Genomic DNA, 18,223 nt, shown 5'->3' with positions numbered 1-18,223 from the left:
AGCATCTGTACACACAAACTCCATTGCAGCACCACTGCATCAACCCACACCTCCTCTGACACTGCACACATGTGCACTGGGTGATGCTCAGTCCTGCCCCTGCTCACCTGGTGGACATTTGCCCCCAGGATCATTCCCTCTACAAAGAATAATCTCCAAGTTCAAGTGGTGAAGACCCATTTCCATTTTTAGAGATCTGAATGTCAGCCACAAACGTAGATGCAGATTGCTATGGAGATCTACCAAATATGGGCTCTTGAAAATTCAGGCCTTTTGGATAGGTCTAAAGTGACCGGGATTGCAAAGCCCCTCCTTGCCTGGCAATCATGTTCCAAGTTGCCACGCTTTGGGCTAAGTGACCCTTGGCTTCGGACAGAGCTCTAATGGTGTCTTTTAATGCTAGGTTTCCAAATGCCGTCTTGGGATGCTTCCACATGAACCCACATCAGCTTCAAGGACAAGTGAAAGCTGCACGTAATTGCTGGCTTCAAACCCTCAAAGAGCTCTCTATGTGATAGAGGTAATGCAAAACGTTAAGATCCTGCAATGGAGCAAATTAGAGTGGAAAGAAATAGGACTGTAGTTACACCATCTAATTAGAAAGCACTGTGAATTATACACTTCTTTTGGTTATAAATAGGACAGCTGGATAGACTAACAGAAGGATTCCTCTTGAAATTCAATGATGCAAAAGAGATAGATCAACAGAAATTCAGGGTCCATCTGCCCCTTCTGTCCATCTGTCTGTCCGTGCCTTCTGTATTCACCTGCTGTGAGACAAGCAGAGTTGTTGGGGTTTCGTTCCTGGCAGCTCACTTTAGGGCACGGAAAGGATTACTGCAGACAAACGCCCTTGGGCAGCACATGCTGAACGAGGATTTTGACTCCTGCTCGTGCTTCAGAGGAAGTGCTGGGAAGGGGCGGTGTGCCCGGTGTGCTGGCACTGTGGGCTCTGTGTAGCAGCACTGCAGCTTGGTGCTGAGGATGTCCCTGTGAGCCGTGGGCTGCTCCCTGCCACACCATGCCCTATCTGCAGAGGCAGAGCCTGCTCCTGGACACAAGCCACCATCAGCAATAAGTCCCTTTTGGTCCAGACAGCTTTAGCCCTGTTTATTTCGGCCTATCAACTTGCAGATGAAAGCAACAGCTATTCGCAGAGCTAGAAGGGTACAGGCAGACCTAACCTTTAGGACAACCTTTTGCAGTTGTGGAGATGCTACTTTTATCATGTCATTACTTGATATCCCATTTAGCATGAGGCCAGAAGTTGCTGTCCCTTTCTTTCCTGGTTCAAACCCAGCTCTGCTGAGACAGACCCACAGCAGGGCCACGGGCTCACTTTCCAACCCCAAACACACCACAGCTTCCTGCAGAAAAGAGGTTGATGGTGGTGTGCCTGATTGTACAGCTGATTTTCAAGGGCTGCTGGGGAGCACATCTGCCTACAGCTGGAATTTAAGCAAAGCAAGCACTCTGAGCTGAGCTCCGCCCTGGGCTCAGTTCTCTTCCTTAAGGGTCACTGAAGGCTCACTGGCACTGGAACAAATCCCTGAGGGTATCTTGGAGGATTTCAAGGCAATGACAGTGCACAGTGACAGGCTGCTCCTCCCCTCCAGCCCTGTTTATTTGCTGCCTGTTTGTCCAATACAAAGTTGATGGCAAAGGAGAAAAGGGACATGGTGCCGCAGCCTGTCCACAACTTCAGACCTTTGTGCCCTTGGATGGGCTGGGATAAAGGCAGCTGCAATGCATGCTGACAGCAGCATGGCGCCATGGCCGGGGGCTCATCTGCCCAGAACTTGGGGCACTGCAGCTGAGCAGCTTGAGCAGGGAGCTGTGCCTGCATGGACTGCTGCTGGCTGGGATGCTCGTGTACCAGGGCCAGGCTGGTGCACCATACAGCTCTGCTAATGGGAAGAGGGGAGTGAGGAAAAGGGGTCGATCCAAGGGAGGGGTGACTCAATGTGGCAAAATGCCTGTGCCTTCAGCAGCCCACAGCTGCAAAATGAGAGGAGGTGTAGTCTGGGCCTGGCTCCTCTTGGTTTCTGAAACCTCATGGCCCAGAGCCCATCATCTCAGCTTTTGGCCTCAATGCTGAAGTGCTCGGGCTGGGAGACAAGCTGTGAGCAGCCAGCACACAGCTCGGGGCTGCAGGCTGGGGGTGTCCTGTGAGCATGCTTTCTGCCTGGATAGCCAGCAAGGAATACAAAAGCCTCCTCTCTTGGTCCACAGTGACCCAAAGAAATGAGCCACAGAGCTCTGCAGAACCCAGCGTGCTGCTGTGAGCCATCCTGCAGCCTTCCCCAAGGTTTTGTTCTTGGAATGGCAGCAGAGGAAACGAGAATTTCTGCCCACTCACTCATCACAAGACCAGCCTGCACTTGGCTCGCGATCCACCGTCATGGTGAATGTGGTCTTTTGAGTCTGGGTACAGCTTCTGCCTCTGGAGCACGTGAAATGAAGCAGCCTGCAGTGGTGTCATTGCAGCACCCTCGGGCAGCAGATTGCAGCTCCCTGGTAAAGGTGCTCACTGGTAGGAGCCAGCAAGGAAGCCACCCCAAAAAAAAAAAACCCAAGCGAGAGAGTCAGAGCTGGGACCTGCTGATAAACCTGTAAGGCCTGGGGGGGTCATCTCTTAAATCTGAGGGACTCAAGCAAGGGCAGCAGCCACCAGAAGAGGAACACTCTGTAGCTGCTATTCAACTATACACTGAAAATGAGACCAGAGCACAGAACATGTTAATCCAGCAGTGCCAATGGAGAATTTGCTGTATGAATAGTGATTACTGAAACTGAAATTCAGAGAGGAAAGCCTAGCCTAAAATTCCCCTGGTTCTGGCATCCACAAAAATGTCAGGCTGCGCCTCCGGGCAGGTTGTGTTGCCAAAACCTGCACTGCCTAAAAGAAAAACAGCACACAGATGTGATGAAGGGAAGAAGGGAGGAATGGAGATGAAACCTGGTTCTCTCTTGGAAGAGAACAATTCATAACTTCACAGGATGATATCAAACTTGCTGGACTACAGGGATCTCTTCCTGCTAAGAATGTTCCATTGGTGCCTGGAATATCGTCTACTGGCTCTAAAAGTTCTCATTACTTCAAATAAAAGCTCAATAAAACTGGCAAGCTGAGCCTTCTCCCGGACTCAGAAGATGCTCCTTGCTTCCCATTGCTGTCTCTGGCTGTGAGACTTGGATAGCCATGAGGCCGGGCTGTGCTGGGGCAGCCTAACCCAACAGGGATGGAGAAGAGAAGGTTCAGAGGAGACCTTACCACTCTCTACAGCTCACTGGAGGGAGGTTGTAGTGAGGTGAGGGTCAACCTCAGCTCCCAGGTAGCAGGGAAAGGGTGAGAGGTAATGGCTCAAGTTGCACCAGGGGAGGTTCAGGTTGGATAATGGGAAAAATTATTCTCCAAAAAGAGCAGTGAGACAGTGGCACAGCTGCCTGGGAGGTGGGGGAGTCCCCATCTCTGGGGGTGTTCCGGGACTGTGGGGATGTGGCACTGACAGACGCAGTCAGTGGGCATGGTAGGGGTGAGCTGGGAACAGATTTGGGGGCCTTAGAGGTCTTTTTCAACCTTAATGATTCTATGGTTCTATGAAGCAGAGATTACTACCACCCTGAGGAATTACAGGTGCAGCAGGAAGGAGGAATCCTCCCCAAAGCTCGCAGGCATGGTCTTCCCTGGCCATAGGCAGTGCCAGCATTACCCTGGGTGGTGGGGCTGGGGTGGGATGGGGACCCTATCACAAAGGGATGGGGACTCCTCAGCTATTACCCATGCATACAACACTGATTAACAGCCCAACACAACACATGTGCAGGTCATTAACTCCCCAGACATATTGTGACCCCATACTGTGGCTCCTGCTCACAAGGGGATAGATGGGCATGGTGCCCAGGAGGACTGCAGGAGGCACCAGTGCTGCCCCACCCCTGCTGCAGGCTCTCCTCTCTCCCTCCCTCCCAGCCCTGTGCTGTGCAGAGCAGAGCCCACTCTGTCCCTTGCTGCAATCCTGAATAAACACCCAATGGCAGAGCCAAAGGAGAGATCCTTTCCCAAGACATTTGTTTGATGCTCTTTCCCGAGTTACACACCAGAGATCTGTTGAAGGCCAGGGATGCCCTGTATAAATGTTTTCGTTTTACATCTGGAGACATTCAAATAATAGGAACATCATGGAAGGCATTCGGAAAACAAATATTTCAAATGGTGCTCTAAAAGCGGTGAGTAAGCAGTGTGACTCAGCAGCGCTTTCCAATGCTTCCCCAAAGAGATGGAAATAAATCCACTTAATAACTGACATATATTGGAAATGTGCTGAGTCGTTTGTCGCTATCTGCAGCCCTGCTGGGAGAAATGACTTGCAGACGTACCTGCGTGGAGCACATGCTGCTGAATTCACCCAAAGAATTCAGCTGGGGGGGGGACTTTCTGGGAGCAGTTCAGTGAGTGCCTCACCACCCGCAGAGCTGGGAACAAGCACACGTCTTCAGAGCTGCTGCTGCACTGAGTGTTTAACCTCAGCCCATGGAGCCCCTGGGCAGGCAGCGGGGCCATGCTCGCCCCCTGGAGCTCTGCTCCCGCTGTGCTTTTCTGACAGAGCTCTCTCAACGACTCAGTTTTGTGCTGTCCCATTAGGGCCTTTGCAGGAGCTCCCGCAGAAGTCACCTTCCAGCAGCTCCATGTGGCACAGAAGCAGCACCACGCTGCTCATTAACGCAGCACTGCTGTCACAGCCCATGGCCTCTCGCTCCCTCCTGCTTCCCTGTCGCACGGTCCCATTGGCAGCACTAGCTGCAGCTGCATTTGAATAACAAATTGCACTACAGAGGAGTGGCAGCCCTCCTTCCAAAGGAAGAGGTGGTGTGGTTTTTTTTTCTCTCCTTTTCAAACTAAAAATACTCCCTGCATCATCCAAAAAGCAGAATCAAACGCAGAGGGCTCATGGGGGAAAATACATCACCCTCTTGGTGAAAAGAGAGAGCCTGCAAGCCAGGAACAGGACAGACAAACCTCCCTGCAGCACAGGTTCTGCATTTTCACAGTGGGTAAGGATGGTGCACGGTGCTGGGGATCACAGAAACACAGAACTGTTAAGGTTGGAAAAGGCCTGTAAGGTCACCAACCCCAACCCACCCTACCACATCCCTCAGTGCCACATCCCCACAGCTCCTGAACACCTCCAGGGATGGTGAATCCCGCACCTCCCTGGGCAGCTGTGCCACTGCCTCACTCATCTGGAGAAGAAATATTTCCTAATATCTAACCTGAACTTCCCCTGGTGCAACTTGAGGCCATCAGCTCTTGTCCGTTGGACAGCTGGTGTTCTTTGTCACCCTGAAATCAAGCCTAAAATCGCAACTGAAAGCAGAAAGACCAGAAAAAAACCCAGCTCTGAAGATGAGTGAGTGCCTGAAGATAGTGCTGGCCACCAGACGGACATCAAACAAGGAGCCCACAGTATCTGAGTGTATCCTGGTGGCAATACCCATAACTTACAAACCTATTTGGGTATTTCCTATTTTCACTCCCCACTTTTCCCTCCCTATTTTCACTGCCAACATTTTAACTCCTCCGGAGCTGGGTGGCCCTGCAGGAGAGGTCCCCCACCCTCTCTGAAAGCACAGAGAGGAGTGGAACAGCATTCTATATCTGAGCCTGGTCTGATCAGAGCTCCTTTTCCTGACATCTGTGCCCACTGCTTTGTCCCCCAGTATCTCACTGTGTCTCTCTGGGACAACTCAGGCACGATCCTCTTAAAAACCCTCATTAGGTGGTGAAAGATGCAATTAGATTCAATATAAATCTTGATTCTGGGACTAGATGACTGTGGTCCTCCTATCAGCATTCCCCTGAGACATCACTTACCCTCTTATTCTTCAAAAGAAAATTAAAAGACTGATGTTAATTGATGGCATCTACTGTGGTCACCGGTTTCATTGCGTGGGCTATAAGGCTGATCTCAGAACTGGGGAGGCAGAGTGTCAGCAACGTTCTGTGCCTGGCTGGTGCCAAGCATTCACCAATGAGGCAGATGCCAATGGCATTTTGAGGTGTGATTGCACCAGCCCTCCTCATCTGGCTCCCTTAGGATGCTGAAGGGTGTCCAAATACTTCTTTTTCCTCGAAAAATGTGTTGTTTAGGCTTTGGTTTCTGAGCGAACAGCGTTTGGCAGAGGGGCTGACCATCCATCACCCCCTGCTGCTGCCACTCACTACCGCTGTACGGGCCCACAGCTTCACGGAGACTCCAAAAAGCAGCTCAAGTGCTCACTTCTGAGTGAGGGTGAACACACTGCAATGCCAACACAACAGCTCTCATCCCAAAGCAGGACCAGTGTGTGAAACATCAGCACAGAGTGCTCAGAAGGTGGCAGAGCCCCAGCTCAGCACCCACCCTCCCCTGCCCCCTTTCAGCTCTATTGCAAAAGGCCTTTTTTACAGGAATTTCAACCAGAAATACATTTGCTAGGCCAGACTGGGGAAGCAAAGAGGGAAGGAGGTTCTGGATCTTAGAGCTCAGATGGTGGTTGATAGGGCTCTGCTGGAAGAAAGGCACGCCGGTACCGCCTCTGTGTACAGAGGTTTTGGTGCAATCAGTCACTCATTCCACTGCTGTTCCATTTTCTAGGCTGTTTCTATCTGAGTCCCCATCCCTCCTCTTTCCACTGAATGGGTATCACCCCCCTCCTTCACAAACCCAGGACCTCCTCCTGCTTACCAGCACTGTTACGTGTCCGTAGCAGACTGGGATCCTGACTATCAATTATAGCTACTACTGCTGCCCTATAAATAGCCGAAATGCAGGCGATGCCAGCTCTCAGATCACATTTTAACCTTAAATGAATTGCCAGTTTTCTGCTGTAATTACCCAGGTTGGAAAGGAGTACAGACCGACAAACTTATTCTGAGTAAACTCTACACGAAGGCTTGGCAGCTCCAGCTCTACAGCCTTTTTTAAATGGAAGGCTCTTCCAAGCCAAATTCTGTCTGCGGGAACGACCCGTGATAGCCTTGATAGAAGGTTATTTTGTCTCCCGTCTAAATGCTACCTATATTAGTAGTATGACTATGGGAAAACAGCCCCTGCTTCTGGGGTGATTGCTCTTGCTATGTAGAGATCGTCTTTCTCTGCTGTTCTTTTACTGGGATCACTGACCAGGGCAAGATTTTGTGTTTTCAGGGGCTCAAGGGACTGCAAGGTGACAAAGGGGGAAAATATGTTCATGGGACACGGAAGATGGAGCTTTCAAGGAACAGAGCCTCCAGCAGAGCTCGTGTGGGGCTCCCTGAGTTCTTTCTGCCCTCTCTTTCCCCCCACCTTTACTTTCCAGCAGCACATGGGCCACTCCAGGCAACAGCACGCCTTTCTGAGCAAGCCAACATCTCCCCGGCAACAGGGCAGGCTGTGGAAATAGCACGGGATTTCCTTTCTGCTTGGCTTTTCCCACCTCTTGAGAAATGCCCTGCCTTTGTGCTTCTTCTCTGCCCAAAAACGTGAATGATGGTAACCGCAGTGCGCCTCGGGGAGGGGCAAGAAAGCTGGCTCTGCTCTTAATGGGAGAGACTGGCAGGTCTTTGCATCTGACAAGGAGAGAAAGGCTGAAAGAGGAGCAGGTCTTATGAAAGAGGGTCTCTCCCACACAATGCTTTGCTCCCATGGGGAGGCAGCAACGGCTGCGCAGCATCCTCAGTCCTCCTGGTGAGAGAGGGAAGAGGAGGGCAGCCCCGAAAGTCACCTGAAAGAGAGCATCTTCCTGCAAACAAGGACCAGCCTAACAGTGAGATCCTACACAGCTCTGTTCCCAACCTGGGGGCAGGCCCTTATCGGCACAGTGGGTCAGGGAGACTTTTTTGTGGTTAGTTTTGTCTTTTCAGCTCCTGTTTCCTATTTTGGTCACCATGTGGCTGACTGAAGCAAGGAGGTCTAGCCCAGATTTTCCCCCAGCCTTGCACTCCCTCTAGACTAAATACTAGAGGGACAATTAAGGGCAGCAGAAAAAGAAGGTGGGTAAGAGAGGGTTTCATTACTTTTCCTCAGTAGCAAAAGCACAGACCATCCAATTCACATCTATTACAGAGGGGAGAGTGAGGCTGTTTTTCACCTCGGTCTGAGCATGGCCTGGGTGACACTGTGAAGGAATAAGGGGGAGATGCATCTCCCATGAAGTCCGGTGGGCTTTGTAGGAGCCAGACAGTCCCTGGCCTCACGTCCTCTGCTGCCTTGCTGCGAGTCACCTGGGAGCAGCCCCAGCCCCTGCTCCCCTTGGCCAGGTCTGTTTTCCTGGAGGCTTAAGTGATGAGTAGGGAAAATCCCTCACAAAAAGATTTGCATCGGAAACCCTTGGCTGTGGAATGACTTTTAAAATAGAAAAGCTTTGCTTGAAAAGGGATGAACTGTGCAGCATAATGCTCAACAAATCGCCTGTTTAATGGCCTCTACAGCAGCTGTGTATTAATAACAAAAGCGGGGTAGCAGAAGCCATGCACTTCTTTGTGAGATTAAAATAAATAGCATTTGCTGCTAATACCAGCAACTTTCTGTGGAGGTTCACTAAAAGGAAGGAGCAAGTGGAAGACCACGGCAGACAGGCTTGGCTTCTCTGCTCTCCTTCCTATTATGTCTACAAAGAGAGAAGATACTCCAAATCTTTTCCATAGGAACATGAATGGACGTGACATTCCATGCAGCCTAGTGCCCTTCCCCTCATTCTGGCAGTTCTGATAACAGCTCTCCCCATCTGTGCCCCCTGTTTTGCAAGCCTGGCACTCGGGCAGTGCTGAGTTTCCCTCCTAGAATTAGGATTTCAGGCATTAAACAGGGAAAAGAGAATTTACAATTTAAAGCTGTCTGCCACAGGCTGTTTATCAGACACGGGGAATGAGTTGTTTCTGTTTTCCTGGACATAGGTTTTTACTGAGACAAGATACGTTGCCTTGCTGAGAGCTGAGTCACTGAGTAATCAACAGATTAATGTAGTCGGTTTGAAAGCCATCAGCATTAGTTCTCGGCAAGCTCACAAGAACTCCATTATTGTATCATTGCTGCGTTTGGGATGAAAGAGTCTCCAGGATTTAGGGTTCCTGTGGGAAAGATCCCTCGATGCAAAGAAATCAAAACACCCCTTTGTGACTGGGAGACGTAAGGTACCTCTTTATACAGCAACGCCACAGCAAGATTTTGGCATCCTTTCCAACAAATGCTTTTATTATCAACTCTTAGATAAGGAGTTTGGGGTATGTAATACATCTGTCATTTGATAGCTACCTAAAAATAGCCGTGATAAACTCAGTGGCATACAGGACTTTGCCCTTAACAGGTCCTGAAACTGAAATGGTTATATTTCCAGTGAAACCAAGTAATGTTGCTTTCTGCAAAGAGTGATCTCGACTTCTCTAGTGCCCTGTGTTTCTCCATGTGGGTTTGCTTTGATCTAGAAATGCAGGAAGGAAAGGCAAAGGATAGCACAGGCAGCTGGTAAAGGAGACAGTGTTTAAAAATAGGGAGCCAGTTAAAACAACAGAGGAGCAATGGGGAAAGGTCTGGCTAGCTTAGGTGCCTGGCCTCATAAGGCTGCCAGACATCAAACTGTTATTCTGACGGACATAGACTAACATTGCTACCTAAGACCCTGCCTGTAAGAACCTCAGTGAAGTAACAGATCCTCCCGTTTGCAAGCAAGATTGCTGCTTGAGCACGCTTGAACGGCAGATATGTGAGTAAAAGTCAGTCAAGTCCCTGCTAAGTGCAGTTCATTCTAAAAGCCTTCCTACATTAGCAGCTGGTGGAAGGGATTTGAAGAGCAGCAAGACTTCTCCCTGAGACATTCCCACACGCACCCCGTGCACGCACAGCAGACAGGAAACATCTCCCCTCTCTTTCCTCAGATCTATCAGTACGTCTCACTTCACTGCTCTTAGATGAACAGAATTATTTTTCACGTGGCCTGGCCAGTGGCAGGGCATGAGAGATTCTGGTTGTTGTGACACTTCCTACCTTAGCTGTTACATCATGTGCAATTGCACATATGCACCTATTTATTAAAAAACTCCACGCAATGGGCATGTAACAGTGATGTAAATATTCCCCTTCCCTCCTTTTCCCTCCAAGACATTCAGATTCTGCAGACACGTGTTGTCTGTGCTGAGGAGTGTCCCAGTTCTCAACTCTTTGTACCAAGAAGTGGAGATTTTAACTCACCCTTCGTTCCTTGTCACCATATTCGATGCCCAAGGTATCCATGGCACGTACAATAGCTGCCAGCGACTGTATAGTGTTGCTGTAGACCACTGGCTTGTACTGCTTCACGTCTTCTCCAGAGAAGCCATCCTCATGGATGATCCTGAAGAGAAAGCAGAGGACAAAAACCTATTGAGAATGTCATTCAGTGGGGGAGACACTGAAAACAGAATCATGCTCCTCTGCAGAGCACATCTGCTAGCTTGATTCACTTAATTTAGTCAGCATTTCTTTTCAAACTCTTCTGGCTGCTCACCACTAATGCATCTGAGCCCAGTGCCTGGAATTAGCATCCCTTCTGCATTCTGTCAAGGTCTCGTGTAGGGCTGGTAAGGGCAGTCCCTGCGCCCAGCAGCACTGTAAGTGCTGGACATCGCCTCCTGTTTGCACAGGAAGGCTTCCAGGTCCTACCTTATCTTTCCTGACAAGGCCTATGGAAGTATATTCCCTGCTTACAACGACGAACAGATCAGGTCTTAACAACTGATAAAAAGAGAGAGAAAACTCTATTTTTTGTCTAGTCCTTTTCATAGTAACTCCTGGGTGCCTTCCAAAAGGAGCGAGTAAAAATCCCACTCTGCGCATGGGGCCATAGTCATGGATAAGTGTAGCACCTGACATATATCCAAGCCTTCATGCCTCCCTCCTTCCCAGGCAGTGCTGGGAGGTCTGCTGCCTGGAGGCAAGTCATGTATCCCTCAGGAAGCACTGCAGGAATGAGGCCCACGTCCTGCAGCTCTGCACATTGGGTGCTCCGTCAGTCTGTGCCGTCAGAACAACCTGATGGGGTGAGTCCTTGCAGCCTGGCTGGACCTGGTGCCAGAGTCACTTCCCCTGTGCAAACTGTGATAAGCAGCTGCCTGGGTTCGGGCAAGCATAAATAGGAAATGAGATTATGAGACCTGCACCGTTATAGTCTGGGTCCTATCTGTAGATACACAGCTGGCCTGCAGGACACAGGAAACACATCACTGTATTTTGTAGCATGACATTGCCATGGGCAGGAAAGAAGACTGACCCTCATCTCTAAAACTCAAGGACTAAGTCAGGGTGTGCCCAGAGAACAGCTTGAGTTCACAGAGCTAATTGTGCTTGACAGCAATTCTTCCCAGTGAAGACATAAGTTATGATCCTGTCTCTTAGATATTAGCAGAGAGGATGATCTGCTTAGCCAAAATGAAGTTCTTCCTCACTCGTCTCCAGATCTCACTAGACAATGTACAGTCCTTCAGTAATGGATATGTTCACTAATAGAACCCAGCATCCTGTCTATAATGCAACTCTTCTTTCTTTTTTTTTTCTAGATCACATACACACACCGAGGTCTTGACCAGTGCTGGCATCTCCCCCAGGGAGAGGAAGAGCAAGCAAGGATCATATGCAAGAGTGTAATAGATACAGTGCTGGGATGGCAGTGAAGAGCAGAGCTGGATGCCAGCCTTGTGTTATTAACAGATGACTACACGAAGAACAAGGCTGATACAAGCACAATGACAGAGCTACTTCCCATGATGTGAACCTCACAGAAAGGCTTTCTAACACCGGTGACCAACCTCCTGCTCACCCACCATGGTACTGAGCCCAATAGGCCAAGGCTCTCAGCGCTCCTCACCCTCCATGCCCTCCAGACTCTTCCCCATCTCACAGCCCTCCTTTGGACACTCTTTAATAGCTTCTGGGGAATGTCTGCTTTGTCAAAAGTTGCAGTCAAGCCTGAAGAGTTCTGACTGGCACAAAGCACAGGGTCTGCACCAGCCCCACCTGAGTTCAGTAGAGCACAGGCTCCTCTATGAGCTCTGCAGAGCAGGGACCCTGTGGGTATTCAGAAAAAGCATCACCAGAAATAATTCACTCCTTGTATGTGGCTGCTTTGGGGTGGGATTTTGGGGTACGGAGGGCTGAACTTTGGCTCTGGGCAACTCAGAGAAGGCCTGGTGTCATGAAGTTGCCACCCAGTACTGTCACATCTAAACACTCTGTGTTTCTAAGTGCTCCATGTTTCCCAATTCCCTGCCACATTGCAGGGCTCCCTGCTTTCAGGAGGCAGAACCAAGCGGTGCAGAGCGGCTCTGGTATCCCTCAGTGAACACCCTGCTGACGGGGCAACGCGCTGACATCATTCAAAGCGCGGACATAAAAGCAGTGCTTTGAAACAGGGCATAAAAGAACACGGAGGAAAAAAACCCAATTGTTCCTCTGTGAAATTTCTCTGGGAAGGCAGCCACGACGACTAAAAGCAGCGCAGCCGATGCCAGTATTGAAGTTCTGCTGTAGGAAGTACCTACGGGTTAATCAATCATGCAGTGAGCACATTACCTAAGATTGGAGCGAGCGAATCCCCACTGACTAGTGCTGTTCCAAAGACTACCAGGACACTGTGAACTGGTTTATTGTCCTATATGCTCTTAGCAAATGTTTTTCTTCTTGGTTGCCTCAGTGAGTTGATCACTGGGCTCCTCTGGCAGCTTTTCCAGCGGTTCTTTGGGAACATTCTCACTGCCACTCAACCATTTGGGATTTACCTTTCTCCGTGCCTGCAGAACTGTGCCTTATTGCCTATGGGACCACTCTGGGGAGGTACACTGTTAGGGAGAGGCTTAATACACACTGGAACAGGTTGCCCAAGGAGGCTGTGGATGCCCCATCCCTGGAGGCATTCAAGGCCAGGCTGGATGTGGCTCTGGGCAGCCTGGTCTGGTGGTTGGCGACTGCACATAGCAGGGGGTTGGAACTTGATGATCACTGTGGTCGTTTTTAACCCAAGCCATTCTATGATTCTATGAATCCAGCTTGTGTGCTTCAGCATGCAAGAAGCAATGGGTTTTGGATACTGTGACCACTAAAAATGCAAAGGAACTAACAGGAATGAGCAGGGCATTAAGACTGTCAAGTTGTTGAAGGTTTGGGCAGGGTGGGCCAGTCCTTAAGCAACTTGCAAATCAGCAGGAACTGAGGATTTTCAGCACTAAAAATGTGAATCCTCTGTTTTCTAAGCAACTAGTATTTGTTCTGTGTCTGAAATACAAAGGAAGCTGCTGTAGGCAGCCTCCTTTCTGCCACATGAGAACCTGTTCTTCCCAGGGCAGAGGAAGAAAAAGGATTTAAGAGGATCCCGGGGGCTGCGGTGGGGGGAGACAATGATGTAATTTTTGAAAGCAATTCTAAGCAATTAAAAAGCCATTTCATTCACCAAGTGATTAATGAAACAGCATGCACTGAATGGAATGGTGCGAGACAACTGAATCAACCTGTCTAATGTACCTATCAATGCCTACTTCCTATCCATCAGCCACTGACAGAAAGTCCATATGTTTGCACATTATATTGTCATACTCATTTCAGGATGCCATTAACAGATAGGTATTTGCTGGAGAAAAGGGCTCCACTGCAGAGCAGATCTTCTTCCACCCCCCAGCAAGTCATTAAACCCGAAGAAGCACCCAATGCCTCTGTGATTATTGCTTAATTGCAAAATAAATGAAATACTTGGAAACAGGGGTTGCATTTTGCGTAGAGAATCGCCTTGGATTCCATTCAACAAAGCACTCACACGCCTTCAGCCTCTCACCAAAAAATGAATGTATTAAAGAAGCAAAGCCCTAGATCACTTTGCTGCATGTTCCTGCTGACATGTGTTGCCCCAGCAGCTGGGAAAGGGCAGCTCTGGATGGAGCACACAGTTGTTCCAGCACAGCAGGGCTGTATCTCGAGCTGAGGTATGATCCAATCCAGAATTCAGTTCACCCAGGTCAGTCCCGGGGGGAACACTTGTCCATCTGGAGCAGTTCTCCTATAAAGAAAGGTTGAGGGAACTGGGATTGTTTAACTTGGAGAAGAGAAGGCTGCGAGGAGACCTCATTGTGGCCTTCCACTATTTGAAGGGAGCGTATAAACAGGAGGGGGAACAGCTGTTTACAAGGTGGACAGTGATAGGACAAGGAACAGTGGTTTTAAACTGAGACAGGGGAGGTTTAGGTTGGATATGAGGAGGAAGTTTTTCACCCAGAGGGTGGTGACGCACTGAACAGGTTGCCCAAGGAGGCTGTGGATGCCCCATCCCTGCAGGCACTCAAGGCCAGGCTGGATGTGGCTCTGGGCAGCCTGGTCTGATGGTTGGTGACCCTGCACACAGCAGGGGGTTGGAACTGGGTGATCGTTGTGGTCCTTTTCAACCCAGGCCATTCTATGGTTGTATGATTCTATGATTCTATGATCTTCCCTCAAAAACTCCCCACTCCTGACCCAGACAAGCTGCTCTGCTGCCTTCCTTCCAGCCCCTCGCTCTAAGTCAGGTCTTGCAGATGCAATGACTTTACCTCCAGCTGGGTCCCCTACCATGAGACAAGGCTCAGCCCTCACTTCTCTGACCTGTCAGGTTGTGCTACCCACCCGCCTTTATGTAAGACCTGCAGTAGCTTTATCCAGGCTGTTACCCCGGGACACTTTATGAAAGTCAAGTAGGACTGTACCACATCCTTCCCAAAATCTAGATATGGCATTAACTATTCCTCTCCTATTTCCTACCAAAATAGGAAATGAGATCAGTTTAACGTGCCTCATTTTTAAATAATCTATGTGGGATGTCACTCATCTCCCCTTTTATCTCCTAGGTGCTTACAAATTGATTGATAGTTCAATTCCTTTGATAGCTTCTAGAAGTTGACCAATCTTTAACTTCTTTTACTCCTCTTTTTGTCCTCTATATTTAATAAAGACAGACACCATGTTTACATTCTGTTCCTGTCTCATGTCCTCCAAGGGCTCTCAAGGAGAAGTGCTTATGTACCTGGGGTTGTACCAGGGATGGAGCAAGGAGCTCCTTAAAGCTGGTTTGTGTGCAGGCTGTTCCTCCTGACACAGCCCTGCCTCATCTCCTGGACTTTGTAACCGCTCCAAAACCTCAAGCAAAAGCTGCTGAAATGCTTCCTGCTAACTTCCTGCTTGTGTGGCTTCAAACTGCCTGCACCACTGTAAAAGACATACGCGGAGCCTTCCAATTACCTAGCAGAGAAAATAAATCCCATACTGTTTCTGTTCTGCCTAAGATGAGTTACTTTCCATCAGCAGGATTTTTCCAGCCGAATGAAGTTTGCCCGTATCAGTGCACATCCCTAAAACTACAATGACTGACTTGAATAAAATCACCAGGAGATTATTACAGTAGAAGTCTACTGCGAGCAAACACCTTGCAAAGGAACGGTCCAGTTCCTATAAAATCAGTTCTTGCTCCTCACCTTCATCTGAACAAATTAAGGCAGTTAAAGGTCACCGCACGGCTTTCGGACAGCGATGAGCTTCACCTGCAAGGCTGCAGGTAGCTGAAAGGAGGCTGCAGGGGTTCAGCTGGCAGTGCCCTGCCTTTGTGCCTCATATCATGTTCTGGTGAGGGCGGGCAGAGGTTGAATCGAAGGAAGAACGAAACAAACTGTAAGCCTTGTTTGCAAATGGGGAAAAATAAGAATGCGAACATCTTACTTTAATATACAGGGAAGGGAAAGGGTTGATCAAATCCTGATGGAAAATTTTCTGCCGGACATAATCAGCTATTTCTTAAATTGATTTTTATCTTAACATGAGGTTAAAAAAGTTTGTTTACAGCACAGTTATGAAGCTAAATTCCAGTGATTTTGTTCTCACTCATTTAATAGCCTGAAATGCGATTAAAAACTCCTGGATTATGTTAAACTAAATGAACGCAGATGCCCATGACCTTGTGTGGGAAAGGCTGCAGCGGCACAGCTCAGACACCCATGGCAGGGTACAAATCTCTCACAACTTCCATACCTCTTCCACTCTGCCTGTGCTTGAATGACACACTGTACATCCCATTCCTGCAAGGAGGGCTCTGAGATGGAGGTTAAGGCGACTGTTTGCCTCCATGCCTGCTTTTGAAGAGTAAAACAATTTCCTTCATCAGAGCCATCCGGAGTCACAAGCAGCGCTCATTTGAGAAAGCTTAACTTTTTCAACCTGGATTCCTAATGCCCACCCAAGAAACATGGATGGAGCTCTGTAATAAAATCCCAGCTGGGGATGATCTCCTTTCTGGAGGAAATACCTTCTGGTCACTCTAAACTAAATTCTTACCACTGAGGTATTCCTTGCATGCAAAGATGTTATTGTAACTAACCAGCTGGTTCCGGTTAAAAAATAAGCAACTCCATCAGGAGACTGAAGCATGCTGCCACAGACTGCAGCCCTGGATGCATTTAAGCTTATCCCTGTTCGGAAGAACTGTGAAAATTGCATGAACCTATGCAGGGCAGAAGCCTTCTGGCTCTTCCAAGGCAAAATATGTGTCTAATAAGGATGCATGTAAGGAACTGATGCCTTCACAAGGTCTGGTTAAAGTCAGACATGTGCTTCCATACCTCCACTGCTGGCCAAAAAGCCACAAGTGATGTTAGATGGAACTCTCACACGCCTGCTCAGAATGAATGTTGCTCCTGCTGAGGTTTTGCCTATGGGTGAACTGACACCGAGCTAATGACTGTGTTCTAGGCATGGAGGGACCTGATATGGCATCTACCCTCAAACCTCTGCACCAAATATGTGTATGAAACACACACAGAATACTCTTCATTTCCTTTTTAAAACAGATAAGAACCAGAAAGATGCCCACCAAAGAAAGCTGCCAACGTGGTGCCGTGTCTCTGCAGTCCTGTGGCTGGTCTGAGTCAGCTCTTAGTTTTACTGTTATTCTTTTCTTAATGCTTAATTTTGGCTCTCGGCAACCTCAAGGGGTGATACAAACTTGAGCTGCACACTGTTGAGACAAAAGATGGTTTCCAGGGCTGTGTTCTCAGTTCCCTGCCCTGTGTCTATTGGGGTGAACTGTTTCTTGCACTGTGCTTTGGGATGTACCAACACTCCTTCCCTTGCCTAATCTGTGAGATTTGCTGTACTTCTATTTCCCATACTCGGCTTTTTAGTGTGAGTATGTAAAATAAGTCGAAGAGTGTAAAGACTCTAATACATCCTGAAAGTAATTAATTGCTGTTGATAAATGAAAGATACCACTGCTGCTATTTCAGCAGAAGGCAGAGCAGCGCAGCTGGCACGTCAGACCAGGCAGGAGCATGGTCACCCTTTGGCATCTAACAAAACACAGTCAGAAAACTAAGCCCACGGTGGCATACCCTGGACAACAAGTATGCCCCATGCCAAGCCTAACGCCCTTAAGTGCTGTGCTCAGTGTTGGGCCCCTCACTGCAAGAGGGACATAAAGGCCCTAGAGCATGTCCAGAGAATAAGTCCATCATGCTTGCTAATACAGAACAAACACAAGATCCCCCTTTCTGCCTGAAATCAGCTTCTTATGCTCCCAAAAGCAATAAAATAAAATAAAATAAAATAAAACAAAACAACAACAACAAACAAACAAATAAATAAATAAATAAAACAAAACTGAACTTTGCCCAAATGGAAGGAGAAGCAGCAAGGAGGGCTGCAGGCTGGCTGTCCCCAACCACCCCATCACTCACAGCACCAGAGCGGGGCAGGCTGGGGCTTTATGTAATGCCAGGGCACTGACACAGCTTGCTTCTACTGCAATTTGGAATTGCGTAACTTTGATAACCTGCCCTCTCCCGGGGCCTTTAATATTAAGATCAAATACCGACTACCCTACGTGCACCTAATTAGCTTTAATATGCATCCTGCTCCGCTCAGTGAGAACAGCAGAGAAACTCAGTCAAAAACCATCAGACCAGGATTTCTTTCGATTAAGAGAAGACAGCTGGACAGCACACACTCCTGCAGCAGTGCCTGCATTAGATGAGATTGCATTTTTCTCTGGAAAAAGCCTCGGGGCCAGAGGGGTTTCAAATAGCACCAGAGGAGGCCGGCAGCTGCGCTCGTCTCCTTTGTGCGTTCCCAAATAATAATGTAGCAGAAGAAAAGGGGTGCCTGCTCGGAGTGCCTCACTTTCTGATCCCATGCAAGGGCCTGTGCTGTCAATCCACTTTGTCTGCGCT

At 48.7% G+C, this 18,223-nt stretch overlaps 1 protein-coding gene across 2 annotated transcripts in view; it reads right to left on the bottom strand.

Moving 5' to 3' along the window:
- Positions 1 to 18,223, bottom strand: part of GNAO1 (G protein subunit alpha o1) — a 119,275-nt gene that overhangs the window by 64,458 nt on the left and 36,594 nt on the right. For both annotated transcript variants that reach the window (NM_001277550.2, XM_015279145.4), the window contains exon 3: positions 10,209 to 10,350. In NM_001277550.2, coding sequence (NP_001264479.1) covers positions 10,209 to 10,350 — 142 coding nt within the window. The remainder of the gene's footprint in view (positions 1 to 10,208; positions 10,351 to 18,223) is intronic.

Source organism: Gallus gallus, chromosome 11 (assembly GCF_016699485.2).
Source record: "Gallus gallus isolate bGalGal1 chromosome 11, bGalGal1.mat.broiler.GRCg7b, whole genome shotgun sequence".
In the NCBI taxonomy this organism is placed as follows: domain Eukaryota; kingdom Metazoa; phylum Chordata; class Aves; order Galliformes; family Phasianidae; genus Gallus; species Gallus gallus.
The sequence above is the reverse complement of the archived record's forward strand: the minus strand, read 5'-3'. Positions and strand labels throughout refer to the sequence as shown.